Source organism: Diorhabda carinulata, chromosome X, assembly GCF_026250575.1.
Source record: "Diorhabda carinulata isolate Delta chromosome X, icDioCari1.1, whole genome shotgun sequence".
Lineage (NCBI taxonomy): Eukaryota > Metazoa > Arthropoda > Insecta > Coleoptera > Chrysomelidae > Diorhabda > Diorhabda carinulata.
The window spans coordinates 61819594-61843098 of record NC_079472.1 but is presented as its reverse complement, the minus strand read 5'-3'; the positions used below and the strand labels follow the sequence as shown (position 1 = coordinate 61843098).

Here is a 23505-nt window from a genome sequence, read left to right as displayed (position 1 = left end):
CCATGAACGGGCCAGCTAAAGGTTACGGATACAGACACTTTCCCAGCAGTTCCTAGAGTGGACCAGTAGTTGGCCGTACCAACAATGTTGGTATTACCGTGAAATTATGACGTTTTATATAGAAAGAGGTTAAACTTTCCAGTACTTTCTCTCAGCTATCTGGAAGAATGCAAATTAACTGAAAAAATCTGTTGATTATTATCAGGTTAAGCCCTAAACTTATTTCGCTTTTAAGTAGCCTCTGACTCTAGTTGATGCGAAGAAGACTGCATGAAGTATATTACGTAATTTCGTTTTGAATTATAATGACAATTTTTTTCTATATATAAAGTAAAAAAAAGTCTTGACAGAGAACCAGCGTTGGGCTAAAATCGACCCGGGGTCCAATTAAAGAAATCAAAATTAGCTCGAACTCTTTTAAATGTAATATATAAATATATAAAATTTTTATTTAATAAATCCCTTTCTCGATTTGTGGCAAAATTTTCAATTATCTCATCAAAATTTTATTCTGTAACGAGAACGACCTTATCGCTTGAAAATTAGTTAAAGATACATTCCAAAAAATTTCGATCATGTCTGAATCAAGGATCCAATTGAACATTTCCAATATTTGTCTTAATAATCGATTCAGGTTGAAGTTTGACAAGACGAATGAATTGATGTAATTCGCAAAATAATTCAAGCTGTAAATCATTCGAATATATTTCTACTAGAGATTTTACTCGCACTTCTAATTCATTTCATTTGAAGTTCAAAACAATTTGTGGAAAAACAGCAAATTTTGCTATAGATCCAATCTTGCTTCTAAAATAACTGATCAAATTGGTAAATTTGCAAGGCCCCTACGTGCCCGGGACCTGGGACTTTAGCCCCCGCTAGATCCTCCTTAAATACGACACTGCAGAGAACGCTTAATTTGTTCCCGATTCTTATGTTTGAGTATATTGGCGTTTACTTTTGTCAGATATCGTCGATTCACATCCATTGAAGCCGATTGAAGTCGAATTACATCAATTCTTATATATTTGGGTGTATTGGCATCTACTTTTGTCAGATATTGTTGATTTGCATCCATTGAAGCCGCTGAGGTCGATTGTCACTTTATGTCGATCGTTCCAAATACTCTTCAAGAAGTAAGCGACTCAAAAGCATTCACAGCTCACTATTTAAGAATGGTGGTATTTCAAAATACAGATCTAACACCTCTAGTATCATATCATCTCAAAATATACAGATTTGCCCCCATACTACAAGAATTATTTATTTTTATAACTCTAGTTTCGTGTATTATATAATTTCATAGTTTTTCGGTGTGTATAGATCTCAATTCAGTTGTGTAATAGATGTTAAAGAAATTAATAATAATTATTATACATATATAAACGATTAACCATCTCACTAAAGTTCAATACTAATAAGCTAGCTTTGATTCAAAAATAAATAAAAATCGTAATCCCAGTTATTAAAATTTACGGGGCATTAATTAGTTTTAAAAAATAGAACAATCTGTCAGCTTGATCGTATTTACCAACTATATTTTAGGATCAGGATTAAAAACGGGATCCGGATTACTTTCTGAATATTCAGATCATGATCGAGCTAACCCGATCGTTGTTTCCGAAAACCCCTTATCGTAGCATAAGAATGAAAATTAAATTATTCACAACCATGTTACAAAATCAAATTTATTTGATGAACTGTTAACTGAAAGATAGACCTATACAATATTCAACGTTTCCGCTTAAAATACAATTAATATACGTTTAAAATTATACAATAGAGAGCAAACAATAAGTTTCCAATACTTTTCCTAATATTTTAAGAAAAATTTGAGTCCATTTTAATATTTAAAGATCGTGCACTTTCCACAAAAAGTTTGTTTATACATACTTTCTAGTTTGCAAAGATTTAATCATCAAAATATATTTGCTAATACTCAGTTTGGTATTTAAACATAAGTAAAAAACATTTGCGCTTTAAATAGTTATTTCTAAAAAATAATTTCTGTAGTTTTTATTAAGACATAATGAATTGAAGATTTATTAGTCAAATTATTGGTTATTCAGAAATCAGTTTCAACTCTATAATTGAAAGAAAAGTACGATATGCGCCATAATATACAAAACTTGATGATGGGCCGCTATTACGCGCATGTCTGCTTTTTGACGTATGACAGTAGTCGCATTATGTGTTTTTATTGGTGCTAAGATCTGGTAGGCCAATTCACGTGAGAGAACAAGTGACAACCATGGACGTGACGTCAATTAAGTGTTGTAATGATATATTTTGAATATGTGGCCATACAATTCTTGATTAATGTGTGGTTTTAACACTAATAAGCATACAGCCTGATTGGTTCTTTATTCCATTGAGGATGATGATCGGGAAACTCTATTGACTTCTATTTTAATGACTTAGTCATGTATATTTTGGCGCATACTGTATATAGATAAAAAAAGCCGTAGTTAACAACTGTTGACTGGAAAATGAGAAGAAGACAAATGGCAGGGTGAAGAAGTTACATATGAATATGGACAAGGAGATAAATCAAGGTAACGTGCTGTATTATAAAAGAAAAAAGAAGATCTCGAAGCTTCAAATGCTGTAAATTGTGAACTGTGATGAATTTACATCAAAATTCCAGTACATGCGAATGATTTTGTTTTAAATATTAGATATAAATATCCAAGACACGTGATCCGAACTTATTACAAAAGGAACTGGTAACTACAAGTATTAATGGAAGGACACTTCTGGAAATAATATTTTTGAATATAATTATATTCCATAAAGTTAAGTTGTGATTGAAGCTGGCTTCCTATATGAAATTAATCATTTCTAGAAGCATTAATGGAAAGTAAACAAAGGAATCTTGCGTGAGGGGGTTGATGATAGTTTCATTCTGATCTTCTAGGTCCTCGTGAGAATATGAGAAGCATTACAACAAACGTATTTTAATGCCAAAAGAAATATATTTGGTGATAAATCACCAGACGCAAAAGATACTACTGGAAAGAATGCTTTTGAATATATTGAATTATATTGAATAAAGTTAAGTTGTGATTGAAGTTGGCTTGCTATATGAAATTGATCATTTCTTGTAGAAATTGAAACTATAGAAAAAAACAAAAGCTTAGTTTATGCAGCCAAAATTAAAAATTGAGTTACTAGTTGAAAGATGCTGGAATAGCATTTGTAGTTCGTGGAAAAATTTAAATAAAAATTGAACCAACAGATTATCTTTTAACTTTTTAGTATAATTCCTCAATTTTGTGAGGTTATGAGCACAGAAACATTAGTTCAGTCTGTATTGTTTTGTTTATAACATCCTTGTTTTTTGGTTATTGCGCCAATTCCCACCGTGGTGTTTTATTTTTAAAACTAATAAAAAAAAATAGAAAAAAGCATAATCTTGAAGTGGTCAATGCCCTTTAGACGATAGAATACTGGTAGACAGTGTCGGGAGCTTTCCACATTTGTATGACCAAAAAGACCCATACAGGGAATTTCTATCCAAAAAATTACCACCAAGAAAGTTTAGATCAATGTTAATTTCAATTTAGTTTTAATTTTTGCTGCATAAACCAAGCAAACGTGACATGAATTAAGTTATTTCCTGTATCGTTACTAAAAGTTTCATTAAATAAATAATAGGATAGTAATGAAAGCTTATCATTTAAGCTGATATGGACAATATTATTTTCGCTCTCTGCGTTTATTAATCTCGTTCGGTGGGTTTCGCTAGTTCTAAAATTCTTGGTGTCGGTTTATACTTTAATGCATTTTTCGATATAGCCCAAGGATCCCATTCTGAATCTTCTACTTCTTTTTCACTACGTTTCTTAGGTACCGCCAATGCTTCTATGCGAGGAGTAACTGGAAAAAATGTGTTTGTTACTTATTTCAAGGTTTGTCAAGGTGACAAATTTGAGCAACGAGTTCGCTAAATTTTTGTAGTTTTTAATGCATTTAAGGCTACGAAGTTGTCGAAAATGATTTTTAGGGCTCCGCCGACGCAAGTATTGGAGTAACACAAAGCATTTAGTAAGGTTGACGAAGTTATCGCTAAGGATGATCCAAAGGATATCAATAATCCTGTATTTAACAAGAAAAGTATTAAATTGATGAAAAGGAGCCGAAGAAGACTTGTCCATGAGGTGGTTTGGACAGTTAAGGAAGAAAAGTATTCAAATGGAAGACATGGAGTGGAAAAAAGATCAGAAATGTGTAAAGGAAGTATGAAGCTGCTATCATGATTATATAGATGAACCAAAATCTCTTCAGACTCGTCCACGAAGTGGTTTATATACTTTATAGCTTTCATGATTATAACAATGAGCTAAAAGCTCTCCCAGATTCGTCCTTGAGGTGATTTGGATAGTTTCTGGGGAAGTAAAGTATTCAAATGGAAGGAACAAAGAGAAAAACGATTAGAAATGTCTAAAGGAGACGTGAAACTGCTTAAATGATGAACCAATGAAGCAAAAGATCTCCAGACTCGGCAATGAGGTGATTTGGATAGTTTCTGGGGAAGTAAAGTATTCAAATGGAAGACATGGAGTAGAAAAGAGATCAGAAATGTCTAAAGGAAATGTGAAACTGATATCATGATTATATAGATGAACCAAGAGCTCTTCAGACTCGTCCACGAAGTGGTTTATACACTTTATAGCTTTCATGATTATAACAATGAGCTAAAAGCTCTCCCAGACTCGTCCTTGAGGTGATTTGGATAGTTTCTGGGGAAGTAAAGTATTCAAATGGAAGGAACAAAGAGGAAAACGATTAGAAATGTCTAAAGGAGACGTGAAACTGCTTAAATGATTATAATGATGAACCAATGAAGCAAAAGCTCTCCAGACTCGGCAAGGAGGTGATTTGGATAGTTTTTGGGGAAGTAAAGTATTCAAATGTAAGAGATGGAGTGGAAAAAAGATCAGAAATGTCTAAAGGAAGTATGAAGCTGCTATCATGATTATATAGATGAACCAAAATCTCTTCAGACTCGTCCACGAAGTGGTTTATATATTTTATAGCTTTCATGATTATAACAATGAGCTAAAAGCTCTCCCAGACTCTTCCTTGAGGTGATTTGGATAGTTTCTGGGGAAGTAAAGTATTCAAATGGAAGGAACAAAGAGGAAAACGATTAGAAATGTCTAAAGGAGTCGTGAAACTGCTTATAATATTATATTATAACTGATTATAATGATGAACCAATGAAGCAAAAGCTCTCCAGACTCGGCAATGAGGTGATTTGGATAGTTTTTGGGGAAGTAAAGTATTCAAATGTAAGAGATGGAGTGGAAAAAAGATCAGAAATGTCTAAATGAAGTATGAAGCTGCCATCATGATTATATAGATGAACCAAAATCTCTTCAGACTCGTCCACGAAGTGGTTTATACACTTTATAGCTTTCATGATTATAACAATGAGCTAAAAGCTCTCCCAGACTCTTCCTTGAGGTGATTTGGATAGTTTCTGGGGAAGTAAAGTATTCAAATGGAAGGAACAAAGAGGAAAACGATTAGAAATGTCTAAAGGAGACGTGAAACTGCTTAAATGATGAACCAATGAAGCAAAAGATCTCCAGACTTGGCAATGAGGTGATTTGGATAGTTTCTGGGGAAGTAAAGTATTCAAATGTAAGACATGGAGTGGAAAAAATATCAGAAATGTCTAAAGGAAATGTGAAGCTGCTATCATGATTATATAGATGAACCAAAATCTCTTCAGACTCGTCCACGAAGTGGTTTATATACTTTATAGCTTTCATGATTATAACAATGAGCTAAAAGCTCTTCCAGACTCTTCCTTGAGGTGATTTTGATAGTTTCTGGGGAAGTAAAGTATTCAAATAGAAGGAACAAAGAGGAAAACGATTAGAAATGTCTAAAGGAGACGTGAAACTGCTTAAATGATTATATAGATGAACCAATGAAGCAAAAGCTCTTCAGAGATATAGTTTATAGCTTTCATTATTATAATAATTAACTAAAAGCTCTCTAGACCCGTTCTTGAGGTGATTTGGATAGTTTTTGAGGTGGAGTACTTTCTTTAGATCTAGCTCTAGTAGGTTTTTACGTCGTATCCATTCTGTTTACTTCAAGTTTATCAACAAATGTTTTAAATCGAAAAAAACAACCATTTCGAGAGAACTGAAAGCGTTTAGTGAGTAGTTGTTTGAGTTGTTGAATTCACCTTTTCATTACTTTGAATTATTGATAATACTCACTTTTATATCGCAGTGCGCTCTTATTTACTTTTCCCAGTTCCAAAGGGGGTAATATTTTATTGTATCTATCAAATTGTCTAGATAATTTTAAAATAGTTTCCGTTGGGGTATAAGTTAGTGCAGCTGGATTTACGTACTAAAAAAATTATTATATTTATTGAATTAGTCAAGCATTGAGTTTTTACTATAAGTATTTAGGAGAAACAAATCAGAAAGGGAACCACATCGTCTTCTTCAGCTTAATGAATAAGAGTGCTGTATCTTAACTGGTAATTTACAAGTTTAACAGGACGAAGTTTCTTAAAAAAATGATAATTCTTTGACGGTAAATCATACCATCGAAGCAGACAAAAAAAGTGGAATTCCAATTCGTTTTTGGACTTGTAAGAAGCAGCTCTACTTATAATAATGAGTTTTTATATTAAACTTGTTATTTATGAACGTAACGTTGATTAAAAGTCCTTAATCCTATACATCCTGTATGACATAATGTTATCACCATACATTTTTTTACTTTAAAGTTATTAGAAGCTATGAGTAGGTTAGTTGGTTAGTGTACACCCGATATATTCATTATATTTATGAGGATGGTCTCACAAGTACCTGGCCTGATCTAAAGATGGTGGTAGTTGGTTTAAAAATTTCACTGTATTAGAAAGTACATAATCTATACATCATATGTTTCAAATTTGAAAACATCACGTTTAGTATTTCTTTTTGGCAGCCATCAATAGAGAACGTTTCCAGTGAATTTGTAAACAAACGAAACCGTACGACTTGCGCAGATCATGATCGCAGTGGTCGAACAAAGAAATTCTGAAGAAAATCCACAAAGTGGTACTTGATGATCGTCGACAGGAAGTACGCAGAGCTAGCAGACAGAGTAGGAATTTCAAAAAGTGCGATTGGAACAATGGAACAAAAACAGTGTCGTGAAGATGTTTCCATCGTGTGTTTTGCAATGTTTTGCGCCGTTCCATAACCATGAAAGAAACGTGGGACCATCAGAGACTAGAATCAATCAAAATAATGGACTGAAAAGAGAGAACGAGCTCCAAAGAAAGCAAAGACCGTTCCATATGCAGGCAAGGTAATGGCGTCGGTTTTTTGGGGTGCGCGTGGGATAATTTTCATTGACTATCACCAAAAAGAAATAACTCTAAACAGCGGGTATTATGCGAGTTTATTGCAATGTTTGAGCGAAGAAATCAAGCAAAAACAGCCGCATTTGGCTAAGAAAGAAGTGTTGAGGAAGATAATGCACCAGCTCACACATACTTTATTACTAAGGCCAAAATTAATGAATTAAAGTCTGAATTGCTACCTCATGCATTCTATCCTCCAGATTTATCCCCCTAGGATTATATCAAGCAAAAAAGGCAGCATTTGGCTAAGAAGAAAGTGTTGTTTTATCAAGACAATGTTCCAGCTCACACATCCGTTATTTCAATAGTCAAAATGAATGAATTAAATATTGAATGGCTAGCTGATGCATCCTATTAGCCAGATTTAGTCCCTCAGATGCCGAAAGATTTTCCAACGATGAAAAGGTGATTTTGGCGATTAAAGACTATTTTGAGAAGTTTCTTATTATAAAAAGGGTATCGAACTTATTGAAAATCGCTGGTAAAAGTGTATGGAGTTAAAAAGAGATTACGTTTAAAAACAAAGATATTCTTCTACAAAATTGTTGAGCCAGGTATTTCTGGGATTATCCTCAAAAGGTTGCGAATCCTGAGTGCTAGCCAACAAGAACAAACAGCAAAAACAGCGTTGCGTCGTGAAGATGTTTCCATCGAGCAACTGGCGATGTTTGGGTCTAGTTTTTCTTTGTTGGGCCACGTATATCTAGGACCATCCTCGTATAGAAATGTTATGTAATACGAAAATACTTGAAATATAATTTGAAAAAATATTTTAACTAACTACTGAAAACAGAGATACGTCTATGAATTACGAACGATCTATTATTTTAATAAAAAATTATAATCTAATAAAGTTTTTCGATTAAAGTCTTTGTTACAAATATCAATCAATCGATTTGTGAAATAAACTTTTAATAAATTAAAATTTATGGTTGACCGATTATTTCGAAGCTTGGTAAATGTTGATTCTAAACAAATTATCCCAAGAATTATTTGTCGTATGTGCTAATGACACTTTACTGTAAGTTTTTACAAAATTTCCAAAATTATGCTGACAATTAGTTTTCAGTTATGCAGAAATAGACTGAAAAATGGAAAAAGTCGTTTCCCCTATCCGTGGACAAAGTTAAATTAAAAAAAAATATATATATAATAATGGAAACTTACGCCTAACTCTCTGGTTGGTACTTCTTTCCGTGCTTTTGGAGCTGCTAATGTGTCCAAATGATCGGCACAATCAGGACATTCTTTCCACGTTTTCTTTTTTTTCTTGGACTGAAACAAAACATTATGAATAGATTTTATGACATGCTCCAAGCGATCATATTAAAGTCATCGGATGAATTGATTACATTAACGATGGGTGGTAAAACCACCGTTTCAAATAATTTCCTCTGGCACTTTTAGGTACAGCTAGAATTCGCAGTATCACCAACAAAATATTTGGATTTTTTTTCAAATTATTTTATCAGGATTATGTGAAAATAAGAATTTTTGCCAACTTAAAAAAATCAAATTGGAGAAAGGAATCTAGTGGCTATAAAAATATTTGATGAAAAATGTAACAGGTCGTTTGTAACATTTCCATTTTGCAAATTTATGAAAATATTCCATTTTTATTAAAAAGATTGCTCTAACTGATTTTCCATAGTAATTTCTATGAGCTACATTAAATCTAGAATGTCTTCTATGAGAAACTGTCTCATATTTTGAGAAGCCTTCCCTATATTATCAGATTTGGTTTAATTGAAAGTAACTTATAATATTTTTTGTCCTTGGTCTTTCATTCTTGAAAGGAATACTCTATTTTCAAAATTCTCTCCTTGATTTGGAATCTATTGACTCAACTGACTTGAGATTAAGACTTCTTTGATGCACATGCTCTTCTCCAGAGCTTTCAGGATTTTCTTAATATTTTTCAAAGCTTATAAATTCAGATTCATCATTTAGAGTCTCTTCTATGAGTTATATTTAACCTTGTTCATATTTGTTCATCTTTTTTGAAACACATGTGTGTACTAAAAGGACTATAGTTTTATGTGAGACTCAAAATTATGTGTGATTTCAATAATTTTATATCCCTAACTCTATAAGTTAATTTCAACAAATGATTATCAGTAAAATGGACAATGCTTCTGGAAGATAACTAAGTTTGAACTGTTTACATTTACATTCCTTCACTTCATTAATTTTTTTTCCAATATCGTTTTTCAACTTTATCATTGGTCTTTGAAAACTTTTTCTTTACCTGAAGAATTATTATTTGTTTTTGCAAAAAATCAAAATTTGCCTTCGAAGACTGCCTTTTTCAAAAAAACTGTCTTTTCCAGAAATAAATCATTTGTCTGTGAAGACTCTCAAAAATAAACTATCAATTATTGGTTTTTGATACTTATTGGATCGCAAATTCAAATCTTGCTTCCTGAGGGAAATTTTCAAAGATTTAAACATCAAAAAAAACCACTGGCCTTGATAGAATACCACAAATCGTACTGAAGAAATGAGCAGCTGAACTAATAAGTCCGCAAACTCTTTTCCTTCATATAAAAGAGGTTCTTCTCTGCAGATTGGAAACTTGCTTGGGTTCAATCCAATACCAAAAAAAAAGGAAAGAATACGGTTTCTAAAAACTACCATCCGATTGTTTTAGTTCCCAATGTCAATTGAGAAAGTCGTTAACCAGTAAATATTGGGATATCTTGAGTATGCTAACGGGGGATCTCCTGGTATATCGCTGTGGACATATCGAAGGCTTTTGACATGGATTCTCTTGTCAAACTTTCGAAATAAATTAAGATCGTAAGGTTTGACGTCCTCACTCATCGACTGGTTTAGTAGCTTTCTGAAGACCGATCCATCCAAAATCGACAGAACTGCAAATCCAACAGAGCACTACCATCAATATCGATCTTTTAGATAAACAGACCATAATTTATTTTGAGAACTACCTTTTGATTCATGAATTGGTGTTTCAAAAGTCCTTCCATATACTTAACCACAAAGTACCACTGTATTAACAGGCCAATTTTTCATTATTATAGCTCAAAAGGTTTGAATCTTTCTATGTTTACGAATGTTTTATTTTCTAAACTAATTGTATCATCTGAAACGGCCTTTCAAATAAAAAATTGAATCGTCGCTCGTGAATATTTCTGTTGCATACCTGTGGATTGAGTGATAGAGCAATGGATACCTCATTTAGAAATTGAATTACCCGTCTTATAGTAATACCATGATGAAATAGTTACCTCTTTTTTGGGTGGGAGAAAAAGTTTTTTTGGTTGAGCTAATGATTCTAGTCGTTTTGTATCCATTGTCTTTTCTGATTTTTTTGTTCCTAGGCTCTTTTTTCCTGCCAAAGCTCTAAAAATACAAACGATAGATAGATTTTTTATCATCCATGGTTCATAGATTATATCAGAAAATATTTGAATGTTTTTTAAAAGATAGATGATGGAAGGGAGCAGGTTTTTCAAGGATGCTATAGACTATAAAGACTATAAAATGGTGGAATGACGAAATTCTATAACATAGTCGACATGGGTAGTTGGTATAGACATGTAGAGAAGATGCTAACCGAATGAATTCCTGAATAGATGTTTAAACTGTTATTCCTCGATATAACTTCGAAGCTTCACGTAAACGTTTGCAAACATAATAATTTTGTTCTTAACTATATAAATATCATTATTTTTATGATATATAAAGATACAACATCATAAAACAGACAAGCTGAACATAATTTATTCATCACAAAAAACTTTTCATATAAATACTTTGACTTTAATCTTTTTATCATTATTTTGATTATTAGCTTCAGTAGTACAATGTTTTTTGTTTCCAACTCTCAACTAAATTAAAATTAAATTAATAAAATAAATAAAAATAAGATTGAGCTTGAAAATATACGTTTCGGTAAATATATAACCATCATCAGGTTCTAGAAATCGAAACAACTCAGATTAACTTTTGAAAAGGTCTAGCTGGAGCCCAAAGCTTTCTACAGCTGTATATAAAGCATCTAAATTAGCTATAATTTATCACATTCAAATTAAAAAAGTGCAGAACTTTTTGTATTCTAAAACTTCAGATATCCCACTATAAGCAACTAATTCTCCATCATTTTATTTAAAGTGCGAGCTGATTTCAATCTAAAGGTAAATAGTAACATAAGCAAAATCATAAAAAGTCAAATTTGTTCTCAAAAGGACCGATTTTAACAATAAATATACGTTCAATCAAAAAATTCGCCAAAAACAAACACAGTAAACAAAGCTTACGTCAAATTCAACTTTTAATACTGTCACTTATTCACGTTACATCAATTTTATCGTTGTCTCTTTCTACAATTACTCATGTCAAATTAAAGAAACTATTACGTATGTCTTGTAATTGGAATTATGAAGAAGACAATCGATTTTATGTTTTTATGTTTGAATTCTATAATATAAGATAGTATATAGAAAATATCTTTTAGCAGATTGAGTCGTGTAATGGAAAACCTCCACAGTTTCTACTATACTGTAATTAAAAAAAACTCGTCTATCAGCAGGATTTCATATACTTAGTGCCATGTCCTTTGTGTGCTACTCAACATGAACATGGTTTTTCTAGGACCTTATTGATCATCTGCTAAAGAGCTTGGAATATCAATACACATAGTTATAGTCAGTCCAAAAAATTTTAGCTTCTCTCATTTTGTGGACTTACTGATTTTGTGAATGGTTAGCTCCTTACCAAACTCAGTCTCAAAGAAAATTACCTAATTTTTAGAAGTAGAATTGCACCAGAACTCATGAATAGAACTAATATAAATACTAGATATTGGATCAAAGAAACGTGGAGCTAAGTTTAGCTTTTCATATTTGTTATATTAAATGAGAAATTAATGATATACAATATTGGTTGAGAGAAGATTCAATTTCAAGTTAAAGATCTAGTATAACTAGGTTTCGAAATGTTCAAATGCATTTAGAGAGATAACGACATTCTCTGCAGTAGAACTTGAATTCAAGAAAAATTTACTATACATTACCTGTTTCTTTTGTCTCTGGCTTTCTTCTTGTAATAGTTGTAAATGGAATTCCATGTCTTCTTAATGATATTGTTGAAATATTTCCTTCTTTTTTTGGTTATTTTTGGTCCGAATTGTTTTTTATTCAATATGACAGTCCTAAAATTGGAAAACAGAACAATGTTTAAAAATATTATATCCACGAAATAGGAAAGTTATGTATGTAAAAAGTAAGCACAAGATTGTGAGTCTCATTACACAGGAGTAGCTTGGAGTAGTACTTGCCGCGTGGAGATGTATATGGATACGTGTCTTGGTAGCTGATTCCACAGGTTTGCACTTCTCCAAAGGAATTAGTTTCTAGGCGTCCGCAGGCCAACTTGGTGTTCATGTTAGACAGCTCAGAAACAGAGTCATATCAGCGAAATTTTTTCTATGTTCAAGTTTCTGGTCAACTCTGGATCATCTATAAATCGAATTTCCCTCTTCTGTACTGAGTCCAGCATCTTCAGGGTATGCTCCAAAATGTGCGAACAATACTCCAAAGATAGACGAGAGCACCAGCTTGTAGAGGATTAGAAACTGTTGGTAAGTATACAACTTCTTGGTCTTGAGGAATTTTCCAATTTTTTGTGAAGCTGCCTTAGCCAATTCAGCTACGTAGAAAACCGCAATATTCGAATTGTAGCCCATCGTCTTCTATGGTTCTAACTCAACATTCAATAAGCTCGTTAAGACATTGGTAAAACCATTATTTGGACTTGCATGCAAATAGTTGTCGCTCTACATTTCCAACACCTCCTTTGGATTCAATTTTTTCTCATGGATCTGAATAAATAGTAATCTGACGGTGTAAGGTCCGGACTTAATGCTGGATGAAACAGAAGTTCAATACCTTCAAGTTCTCCGATCTTATTTCACGTAACTTTCGCAGTTAAAAGACGTGAACATGAAGTTTTCTTTTGCGAGTTAACAACTTTTTTTTTCTATATTTGAATATCCATTAAGAGTTTGTAGAAGTAATTTTCAAAACTTTATCAATTATTTGTGTTCCGAACCTAATTTACGTAGAGTAGGCTGAAGTTGATATTCGAAACGTATTTTGAACAATAGTAATCAGGTTATTCAATTGAATATTCAAAAATTTTATTTATACAGAGATAATTAGTTAACCAATAAACTCGAGGACTCACGAAACTTGTTTTTAATTAATATATCTACAACATCTATACTCAAACTGAACCTATATAATTTTAATTATGTTTCTAAATCGTCTTTATTTTAGATCTTTTTCTCTTTCAGTTTTTATCGGACTATGTATTCATTTATCTGTTATGAATTATGAAATAATTTTTTTTTAAAAAAAAACAAAAAAACTATGTACAAGGTTAATTTTTGAACTCTTAATTGCATTTTTCACACATACGAGGACGGTAATTTTCAATGAAATTTTCAGTTTTCTCTAACAAAGGCAAAATTATTCTCTATAGCAAGACTTTATGGGTAGAAAACACGGTTTCTGTTTTCTTTGTGGCATCTTCTGATGATGTTTACTATTTCGACTTTATTTTTTTCTAGGGTGTACCAAAGCTTCATCTACTGCGAGATTTCATCAAAACCATTGAAGATATCCAAACATTTGTTCGAATTTTATAATGGGAGCGAGCATTTTATCAGCATTAAGCAATCGCGGCACTTAACTCGAAGATATTTTTTTGATTTATAACTGTTCATGCAAAAATATTAAAAATAGTAGGTATTCCTTCATTTTCTACAATATTGTCACCTCTAAATACTTCAGATTATCTATGAATCAATGGCTGTGTTTTTATAAATTCAAAGCGAGACAATTTGACTATAAGCATCTGAATTAGAATTTAGCAATTAGCTCAAAAAATAATCACAAATTGAGTTTCCAAAGTCAAAAACTGATAATTTTTTGTTTTGAAGCGTTTTCAATTTTTTCAATGCGGTTTTTATATATCCAGTATAATATTTAATAACAATATAACATCCCAAAAATACTTCGATAATGAATATTCTATTCAATCGACTTACTTTTTCTTTTATTGGCTTACCTCAAAGGTGGTCTGGATAAATGATCGGCAAAAAATTGTATTTCTGGTATCAATATTGGAACTTTTGGGCGTGAAGGCTTTGGAGGCCCAGTGAACTTAGATCTTTGTTTTCGTGGAACCTACAATAGTAATCATATTATGAAAATAGTATAATACATCGATTAAATAGATACAACACTTCATGAAGCAGTTATTTCTAGAATTGTCTTCAATGCTGTGGTCACATTGATTTACACATTTTCTTTGTCATCAAACTGTCTTCTGAATGCTATTTTTAACTTGGAAATACCCAAAAGTCGTAGGGAGCTAAGACGGGATTGTATGGAGTGTATCCCTGGTTCACAACTAATCAATATTGTCCTCACTTTGTACCAATATTGACGTAATTTTTTGGTCTTGATTCTACCGTATAGACTTCGGGTTTTTTCTTGGATAACCAATAACTATATTCAACAATCTTTTACTGGTGATTTCCATAACCCACAGAGGTCTTTTTGACGTGGAGATATGAACGTATGCTGATTGCTTCAGAGACAAACATCGTATTAGGTGGAGAAGTTCTGGTGGAATGAATTGAATTGATGAGACGGAGTTGTTAACGAAGTTTTTTGATTTGTTTGAAAAATTATTTGTAATAACCCTTCCTTCAAGAAAGCCTCTTTCACTTCATTTCCTTCTTAGGCGTTTCGACGATCCTGGTTTCTACCGAGCAGGTGCCATGATGGGTGGGTCCTCGTAGAACTCATCCATGGTTTTGAGGTGACACCATCTGTGTCCAGGTCGGATGAGTACAGTGGGACATTGTCGCAGTCAGTGACTCTGCATTTCTTGCAGATGCTGGAGCATTTCAAACCGGCTTTGACGCACGAGCAAGCTCGCTGACGGCCAGATCTGCAAGTGCACGAGACACTTTCAAGTAGGCTTTTGGGTACTGGGTCCTAGTAGACTGTTGGTCCACCCATAATGTTTGGGGTTCGAGTGTGTGGCACCCAATCTGGCTAAACGATCTTAGTGAGTGTAGAGCAGCATCATCAGATGTGGGTGGCAAACGAGCAAGATTAACTTTAAAAATCTAAGTCAAAAACAGCATCAAAGAATGCATGGTTCGCAATATCACGTATAAAAGAAGGCGCTACTTGGATTTTTTTCCATTTTGAACAAAATGGTCTATTTTTGAGATGCCGTAGCTCGTTCCCTATTGGTCGTAGAAGAAAAAGTTAACTATAAAATTTGTAGAAAATTCAATGCTCTACAACTTTGTATTGGAATTGTTTTGCTAGAACCACTCCTTTTTGAGATATTGCGAAAAAACCGAAAAATGTCTGAAATTTTCGAGGTTTTTCGGCTACCCAAGTTGTGCCGAGCCCAGATTTTACCCCTTTTTTGGTTTCTAGAAATTGGACTATCTGTGAAAAACTTTGATTCTTAAAAATGATAATTTCATTATTCTAAATTGAGTAGTTACCTGTTTTGATAGTTGGTCCAACCGCCAATTGTATGGATATTTTTCTAAAATTTTTAGCAAATGCGGTGGAACACCGGGCTTAGGTGGCGGTGGCGGCGGTGGCGGTAAGGGAAACGCATGAATATCAATATTGACATATTCAGTTGGTTCTTCATATTGTATAATTGTCGCTGGGCATGGTGAACAGTCGCACATTGTATGAAACGCTGAAGTGACTTGAAATTATATTTTATTCCTTTTTATTATTGCGAAATTTCTTGATGATTATGAGATGGATGACTGAGAATTTTGACGTTTTATTGAATTTTGATTATTCGATTATGAAATGACAGACTAGGTACCCGTTATGAGAGGAAAAACCTATCGAATTTCATAGATCGAATGCTATTTATATTAGATAAACTTCATTTTGCTGCTTAATAATTTACGTATCGACGGGCCATTAGGTTCAATTATCATCATTATTTCTATCTTCTGAGTCTGCAATTATTCCAATTTCGCTGCAATATCCAACATAAAGTAAAATTTTAAACCAGTGTGATCAATGTCTTTTTCATTTGAGAAGCACAAACATGTTTTAACACCCTACCTTTTGAAAGCCATCGCAGTTTTCGTTTAACAAAATTCTATCAACAATTTTGATTACCAACTTGAACAAATCGCTTTCTGGTGTATCTAAAATGCAGTGAAAATTCGTGGTTTATTTTGCTGTGAAGAATCGTTATGTTTTTACCTGTCATAGTTTGAATCGATTTTATTTAAATTGATCCCATTGTCTTCAAGACATTTTCTTCCTTCTAGTTTTTCTTTTGGACCTTAGGAAGACTCATCGCAATAACTGTATGTGTCTTTTTTTAGGATTTTAGTACATACTTCATTGTATTGAATTCATACAGGTAAATAGTGAAACTATCGATATAAGCTTGGTTGCGATAAGAACCGCTTAATATCAAAACAAATAAAATAATAAATCAGTCGCTTTAATATTTTAGTTATTAAAAAAGTGATATCTGAGAAATCCCATAATTCTAATAGACAATTTAAGCAATATTTGCGAAATTAGTGAGGTTTGAACTCGCTTATCACTATTTTTAAGAGAATTAATACTTGTCGTAAAATATAATCTATGTAATATCCTGTTTACGCTACCTAATCTGGGATCTAAATTATGTTTTCCATCAACTATATAAGATATGTATTTTTGAACAAATTTGATAAAAACATTAGAGAAATGTTGTTACTATTTGTTTTTCTTGCTTCTTTATTTTGCCAAATACGTGGACACGGCATGATGTTAGATCCCCCAGGGAGAAGTTCCTTGTGGAGATTCAACGACTTAGCCCCGATTAATTACAATGATAATCAGAATTTTTGTGGAGGTTTCTATGTGAGTACATACTTTCATTTTTAAAAGTTATACAATGTGTCCATTTAAATTTTATGATCCAGAAACCTGACTTCTCCCGTTTTTTATTTGGAAATGTTAATGGAAATGTTAATTCGTAAAAATTAGATGCGTTAACATCTTCAAATTTTACTTTCAAAATACTCAATTTGCAAATGTCGTCGTCGTCATCTGGTGTTGGAGGTCCTCTAAGGACGATATTTGATTTCAATTAGCTACATTCGAGAAGGTTTTCTTCTTTCTTAGGGTTTGAATCCTCCGGCAAGCTCAGTAATATAGAGTTGATCTTCGCATCTCCTTCAGGAGTAGAGTGATTCCATTTTTTGGGCCATGTCATCGTCGTCGTCTTCGGGAAGGCATCATCAATAAGAGATGACTCTCTTTTTGAACCGAAACGGATGCAAACCTCTTGGGGTTATGAGCAAAGCAACTTCTTCTTGTATCCATTTCAACTAAAGAGTCATCTGGTGTTGGAGGTCCTCTAAAGACGATACCTGACTTTTAACGAGCTCATTTCGAGAAGGTTCTCGTTCGACGAGGGAATCCAGACTGGCTGTGGATCGATTTGGGGGTAATGTCGACCAATGGTACGAAATTTCCCCCATTCAGAGACTCTTCTCGGATTGGAGTCTGGATTGTTGGAAATTGGGAATTTCATTTTGTAAAAGTCTTCAAAATAATTGATGAATTGTGTCATCAGATTTTGAAGAAATTGAGAATAATTCTCCAATTTTTTTTTTATTTAACATGCCGAATGATTTTAAATGTTTTTCGTACACTTAACTTTGTTTCAAAGACTTGAATACATTTCAGTGACAATCAGATTTTTATCCTGTAACTTTACATTCAGATCAGTCAAGTGTTAATTGGTATAATCAATTGGGTTGCCTTTTTCTAACACGAAAGCTTGAAAAGGACGTAATGCAAAAAACTATCCCTCGATTGAGCTTACAAACTTCGTTGAAATAAGGGACATCATAAAACGTCTCGTCAAAGTCTAAAAACTGCCTGAACTGATAATAATTTAGTTCTTTGCTCCTCGAATGTTTGGATGTTAATGATTCCTGATTAATTATACAGTGGAATACCACAAAATTTTCGGTTTTAATTTGCCAGCTATTACAGAATCGCCATTGGTATTCAATTGCAGATAAATATCATTTGTTGTACAGCTCAAACCCCTTCTGGGGAATCAGCTACAAGAAAGGGCACAGATATAACGTACAGATTTTACTGTGACCAAATGTGAGGGATTACAGAACTCCAAAGCGTTACGTAAATTGATCAGTTATGAATATTGAGAATTTCCAGTGCCATATCAAGACAAACAGACACAGTAGATCCTTTGGAATAGACATTAAGTGTTGCTGGTTGGTTAGGTCTATGTAGGAATGTGGCAATTTCACACAACAGATTTTATAGATGTTAATTGGGGGTTTTATCTTTGATAGATTAAGTATGAAAGTTTCTTTTGGGGCTTAAAGTTTGTAAGGATACCGTGGAGTTTGAAGATTCTGTCACAGATTGTATACATGAATAGAGTGTAAGCTTATAGATGTGTCTAGTGATTTCGGATGTGTTGTAACAAATTTAAGTGATTATCAGAGATGAAATGTTTGAAATAAACAGTGATACCTACGCTTACTTAGATGCTGGGATACTCAATACGTTGTTGGAACCATTCATGCATAGATAATACTGTAACTTGCTTTTCTATTTTCTGCTTGTCATTATTGAGTCTTTTCTTTAACTCGATGGCATACTCTTCATATCTATTTTATTTTAGGTCCAACATAGTTTGAATAATGGAAGTTGTGGTGTGTGTGGTGATATATATAGTAATGAACATCCTCAAGACAATGAAAATACTGGTAAATATGGACAGGGTATAGTTGTTAAGGAATATGAAGGAGGTTCAGTTATCGATGTATTTATAAACGTCACTGCAAACCATTTAGGATACTTTTTATACAGGTTAGATAAGGCTATTATACATGAGAATATAAAGGCTAGTCGAAATATTCGATCAATCAGTAGTTTTTCATTATACGGTTTTCTAAAATATTGATCATGGTATTCTTTATATAAAATTCACTTACCACAATCTCACTAGCTTTTAATCAACGTAATGAACATATTACATAATTCAATAAGTCATGTGACTTACACACAGATGGCGCTGACATATGACGTTTATGAAGTACTAACTTGCAAAATATTATGTGTAAATAAAACAGACATTCAAGTGAAGCTACTACTTTTGTTATTTTCAAAATAATTTCGTTTGTTAATTTATCATTGCTTCCTGTACTGTACAGGTTGAGTAATGACTTCAAAAGTGTTATCCGGACTCTGCTTCATCTAAAAAAAGGAAAAAATTATTTGTTATTGGTTTGCTGAATTTAAACGTGGCCGTGAAGACACCGATGATGGTGAACGTTCTGGTCGTCAAATTGAGATGGTTACTCCAGAAAACATCAAGAAAATCCTTACAGTCGATCATAAACAACGAGGAGATGTATCAGAGTAGTGTTTTCACGTATAAAATCAGATTTTTTGCGTCGATATGTCACAATGAATGAAACATGGATCCATAACTTCACTCCGGAATTAAAACGATCATCATCAGAGAAGCTAAAAGTATTTTTAGTCGAATGGTGATTCTAAAGGAGTAATATGTTTACTGTAATATTTGGCTGCGTTAGAATGGCTGGCAACATTGCCAAAAATAACATCCAGACTATGCAGTATAAGGTGACATTATTTTTTGTCATGACCACTATAACCAAACGTGTTTAATATCGCTAATATAGTTTTATCTATTGCAGATAGGTTGCTGGTGGATCACTTGCGAAAAAGTTTAACGAAATTGATTCAGGACGCAAAAAAAAATGCATAGATCGTAATAAAAACTAGTTCACCATATACTTTTCCAATTTTATGATCATCAGCATTGTCAAAATAAAGTGTGAATAGGAACAAATATTTCAACCAATTTTTCTTTTGTTTTATAGTCTCTGTGAGCTGGAGGATCCAAATGCTCCTGAATCTGGAGAAGATTGCTTTGAATCACTTTTTCTAGAAGATGGTTCAACAAACTTCACAGTAACAGAAGACATATCTGAAGTTACTAATAGAGTTGTTTTACCCAATATCGACTGCCCTAGATGCGTATTAAGATGGACTTACATAACAGGTGATAAATAGATATGAATTGAATTAGAAACCAAACATAAATTATTAAAAAATTAACGACAAAACTACTTTTAAGTTAACTTGAACTCTAATCTAAACTAAAATCATAATTAGGATCTTAATCTACAATTCCTATAATTATTTTTTGACTGTATTTTTGTTTGACAACCGTATGTGAATCGTGAGTAACGAACTGTCATTAAATATTTGTTTTTGAAAGGCAAACACCCAAGGAACTGGAAGAGGAGCTGGACACTCTGTACTCAGACTCTGAACCATCATTTACAATCGTGAAATTTTGCGCAGGTGAATTCAGACGTGGTCGCATCAACTTGACTGACGATAAACGTTCGTGACAACTGGAAACTGCAACTAGCAGCGATATCATCGAAAAAGTTCATCAAATGGTACTGGAGGATCGTCGGATTAAGGTTGGAGAGATAAGAGAACCTATCGGTATATCGAAAAAACGCATTTTCTATATACTTACTGAAGAATTATATATGCGTAAATTATTCGCGCGTTGACTGCAGCGTTTGCTTACTTTGAACCAAAAGCATATTCGAATGTTCATTTCCCAGGCAATTGTAGATAAAAGCTGTGTCTACCACTACATTCTTGAAACAAAGAAACAGTGGAGTGCAAAAGGAAAACCTATTACGAAATAGGCAAAGACAATTTCATCAGCCGGAAAAGTGATGACGACTTTTCTATGGGATAGTCATGTGAATGAGTTCAAAAAGGCAAAATAATAATAGGAGAGTATCAGGCATCATTACTTGATAAGGTAGAATCCCTTAAGACTTAACTCAATTCTCTCAATTCGACGATCGCCATGGGTAAACTTAATATTAATACTAAATACACTGTTTACATTAACACTCATAATTACACTGTCTGACGCGCGTTTCGATAACCAAGTTATCGTCTTCAAAGACTACTAGACTATAGAGTGAACTGTAAGGAATCGGCCCTTTGTCCTTATTTAAGCTACTCTTACATTTAGCAATTTCAATGCTTTAAAATGCATTCAACAATTAATTTTTGCATCATTTTTTAACAATTTTACATTAACAACATTTATGTCATGATTGTGAATGGCAGCGTGATCGGCAATACCTGATTTACCGATCCGTCCATATTTCAAATGCTCTTTAAACCGGAATATAACGGATCTCTTTGTCTGCCCAATATAATTACGGTCGCATTTGAATTAATTCCAGCGGGAGAAGGTTTATTGGTAGGAAAATTCAGTATAAAACAGGACATTAGATTTTAGTTTACCTCCAGTCTCCGAAGACGATGACTTGGTCATCGAAACGCGTGTCACACGCAATGTAATTGTGAGTGTTGGTGTAGTGGTGGTGTATTCAGATCTGAATTTCTCCTCTTTCATAACTTCATGGACGTTAAAGGAGACTATGTTGAAAAATGAAAATGATTATGAAAAAAAAATGTCTTGTTTTTTTGTTAAATTGAAAACTTTCCACCCAACCCTCGTACAAATTTCAATTTGATTTGAAAATCTTTAGGTTTTTCTATATGAATATTTTTAGCTGCGTGCGTTGTTGTCAGATATTTTGTATGTGTAGTGGAAAACGTCTTGAGCTATGACCTTGGAAATAGTTGCGTAAAACTAAACGGCAACGATGCATAGGATCGAAAAATTTACTTTCGATGGTACCATATTAAGGGGTTGCCTCTTACAGCCGAGAATACGTTGGTTCAAAAACTACATTACAATTTTATTTAAAACTAGAATTTGAAACATCGATTTATTTATTGATACATCTTATTCAGCTCTACTCGATTTCTACTACCTCTAATATCTAAAATCATACCGAGTCATTATATTTGATGCTGCATGGATAAAAAAGAGCACCGGTGACGATGGTGGGATCAGCCCTGGAAATAGATAAGAAAAAATACAAAAATTATTCCAGAATTGATACAAAAATATTTGGAAGACTCCTAATGATATTAGGAGATAAGATAACTAAGGATTCATTGGTCGTAGTCGTAATATCAGAAGATCATTTCTCTTTAGACATCTTGCATGGAACAATCAGCTGATATTCTGTGTCACATCGCGGCTTTATCTAAAAAAATAAGTTCTGTCTGTTTTGAGCTAAAATCAGTTTCCAAAGAACTAAACTCATCAACCTCTATAACAGTTTTTGAGTCGATATGCCTTCATCTTCTGGGTTGTACGACTCAATTTGAGGGAATCTACTACAAAAGAGAGCTGTCAGATATCTACTCATAGTGAATAGTAGGATTTATTGCAGGAACTTCCTTTAAAGATTCAAAATATTGACTCTACGTTCAGAATTAGTTAAGGGCTCAATACTTTAGGAAGCAAAAAATATGCACAATCATTTACCAAATGAAATTACACTTAAATATTATGACAATGTACATTTTGGAAGGTTATATCGTTATATAATTTGAATTTTTGCTCGCTTAGATGTGATTTGTCATTTTCTCAGATAACTGCCGTTCTGATTCAGTTACTTAGCGATGAATTCTGCTTGCATGTATGTTTATTCATTAAGGCACAAAAAAAATCCTTTTTATATTTTCATATGGTTTGCACAGAGTTCTGAATCATAAATTTGATATTATTTTTGTCTGAGCACTTGCATATGACATCTATCTCTCTGAAGTTCAATTCGCGGCTATCTTCATGATTTTCATGACTTTTGTATGGTGCTATGGTAATGAATATTTGCTTTCCAGGTAATAATTGGGGATTATGCGATGACGGCGTATGGAGACGAGGCTGTGGACCACAAGAAAACTTTAGATCATGTTCTGATATTTCAATTACTGCTACTGAGTTAACGAAGCAAGGATTTGAAATGGAATAGAATTTGTTACATTGCTGATACGTACAGCTGATTAACTTGTTAATTATAAAATCTTTTTCTTTAAGTAAATAAATATAATCAGACAGTACTGAAT

General features: G+C 33.1%; 2 protein-coding genes across 2 annotated transcripts; one reads left to right on the top strand and one right to left on the bottom strand.

The window, feature by feature from the left end:
• Window positions 1-1670: 1670 nt before the first annotated feature.
• Window positions 1671-16262, bottom strand: LOC130900982 (uncharacterized). Its single transcript, XM_057812017.1, has 7 exons — window positions 15942-16262; window positions 14477-14595; window positions 12420-12557; window positions 10633-10747; window positions 8552-8659; window positions 6240-6375; window positions 1671-3879 (listed from the first exon to the last, which is right to left on the bottom strand). The coding sequence occupies exons 1-7, from the start codon at window positions 16134-16136 to the stop codon at window positions 3722-3724; spliced, it is 969 nt and encodes a 322-aa protein (XP_057668000.1). The 5' UTR covers window positions 16137-16262; the 3' UTR covers window positions 1671-3721.
• Window positions 16263-17126: 864 nt separating this feature from the next.
• Window positions 17127-23499, top strand: LOC130900740 (uncharacterized). The gene is made up of 4 exons (XM_057811554.1): window positions 17127-17328; window positions 19133-19320; window positions 20361-20542; window positions 23281-23499. The coding sequence occupies exons 1-4, from the start codon at window positions 17173-17175 to the stop codon at window positions 23409-23411; spliced, it is 657 nt and encodes a 218-aa protein (XP_057667537.1). The 5' UTR covers window positions 17127-17172; the 3' UTR covers window positions 23412-23499.
• The last annotated feature ends 6 nt before the right edge of the window (window positions 23500-23505 follow it).

Excerpts from the sequence above, each read along its gene's own strand:
- LOC130900982 (XM_057812017.1), bottom strand. The coding sequence starts at position 16,136 with ATGTGCGACTGTTCACCATGCCCAGCGACAATTATACAATATGAAGAA. Across the intron at positions 14,596-15,941 it reads TGGACCAACTATCAAAACAG|GTTCCACGAAAACAAAGATC; the intron begins GTAACTACTCAA and ends TTACTATTGTAG. Across the intron at positions 6,376-8,551 it reads TACCAACCAGAGAGTTAGGC|TACGTAAATCCAGCTGCACT; the intron begins GTAAGTTTCCAT and ends TAATTTTTTTAG.
- LOC130900740 (XM_057811554.1), top strand. The coding sequence starts at position 17,173 with ATGTTGTTACTATTTGTTTTTCTTGCTTCTTTATTTTGCCAAATACGT. Across the intron at positions 17,329-19,132 it reads ATTTTTGTGGAGGTTTCTAT|GTCCAACATAGTTTGAATAA; the intron begins GTGAGTACATAC and ends ATTTTATTTTAG. Across the intron at positions 20,543-23,280 it reads AAGATGGACTTACATAACAG|GTAATAATTGGGGATTATGC; the intron begins GTGATAAATAGA and ends TTTGCTTTCCAG.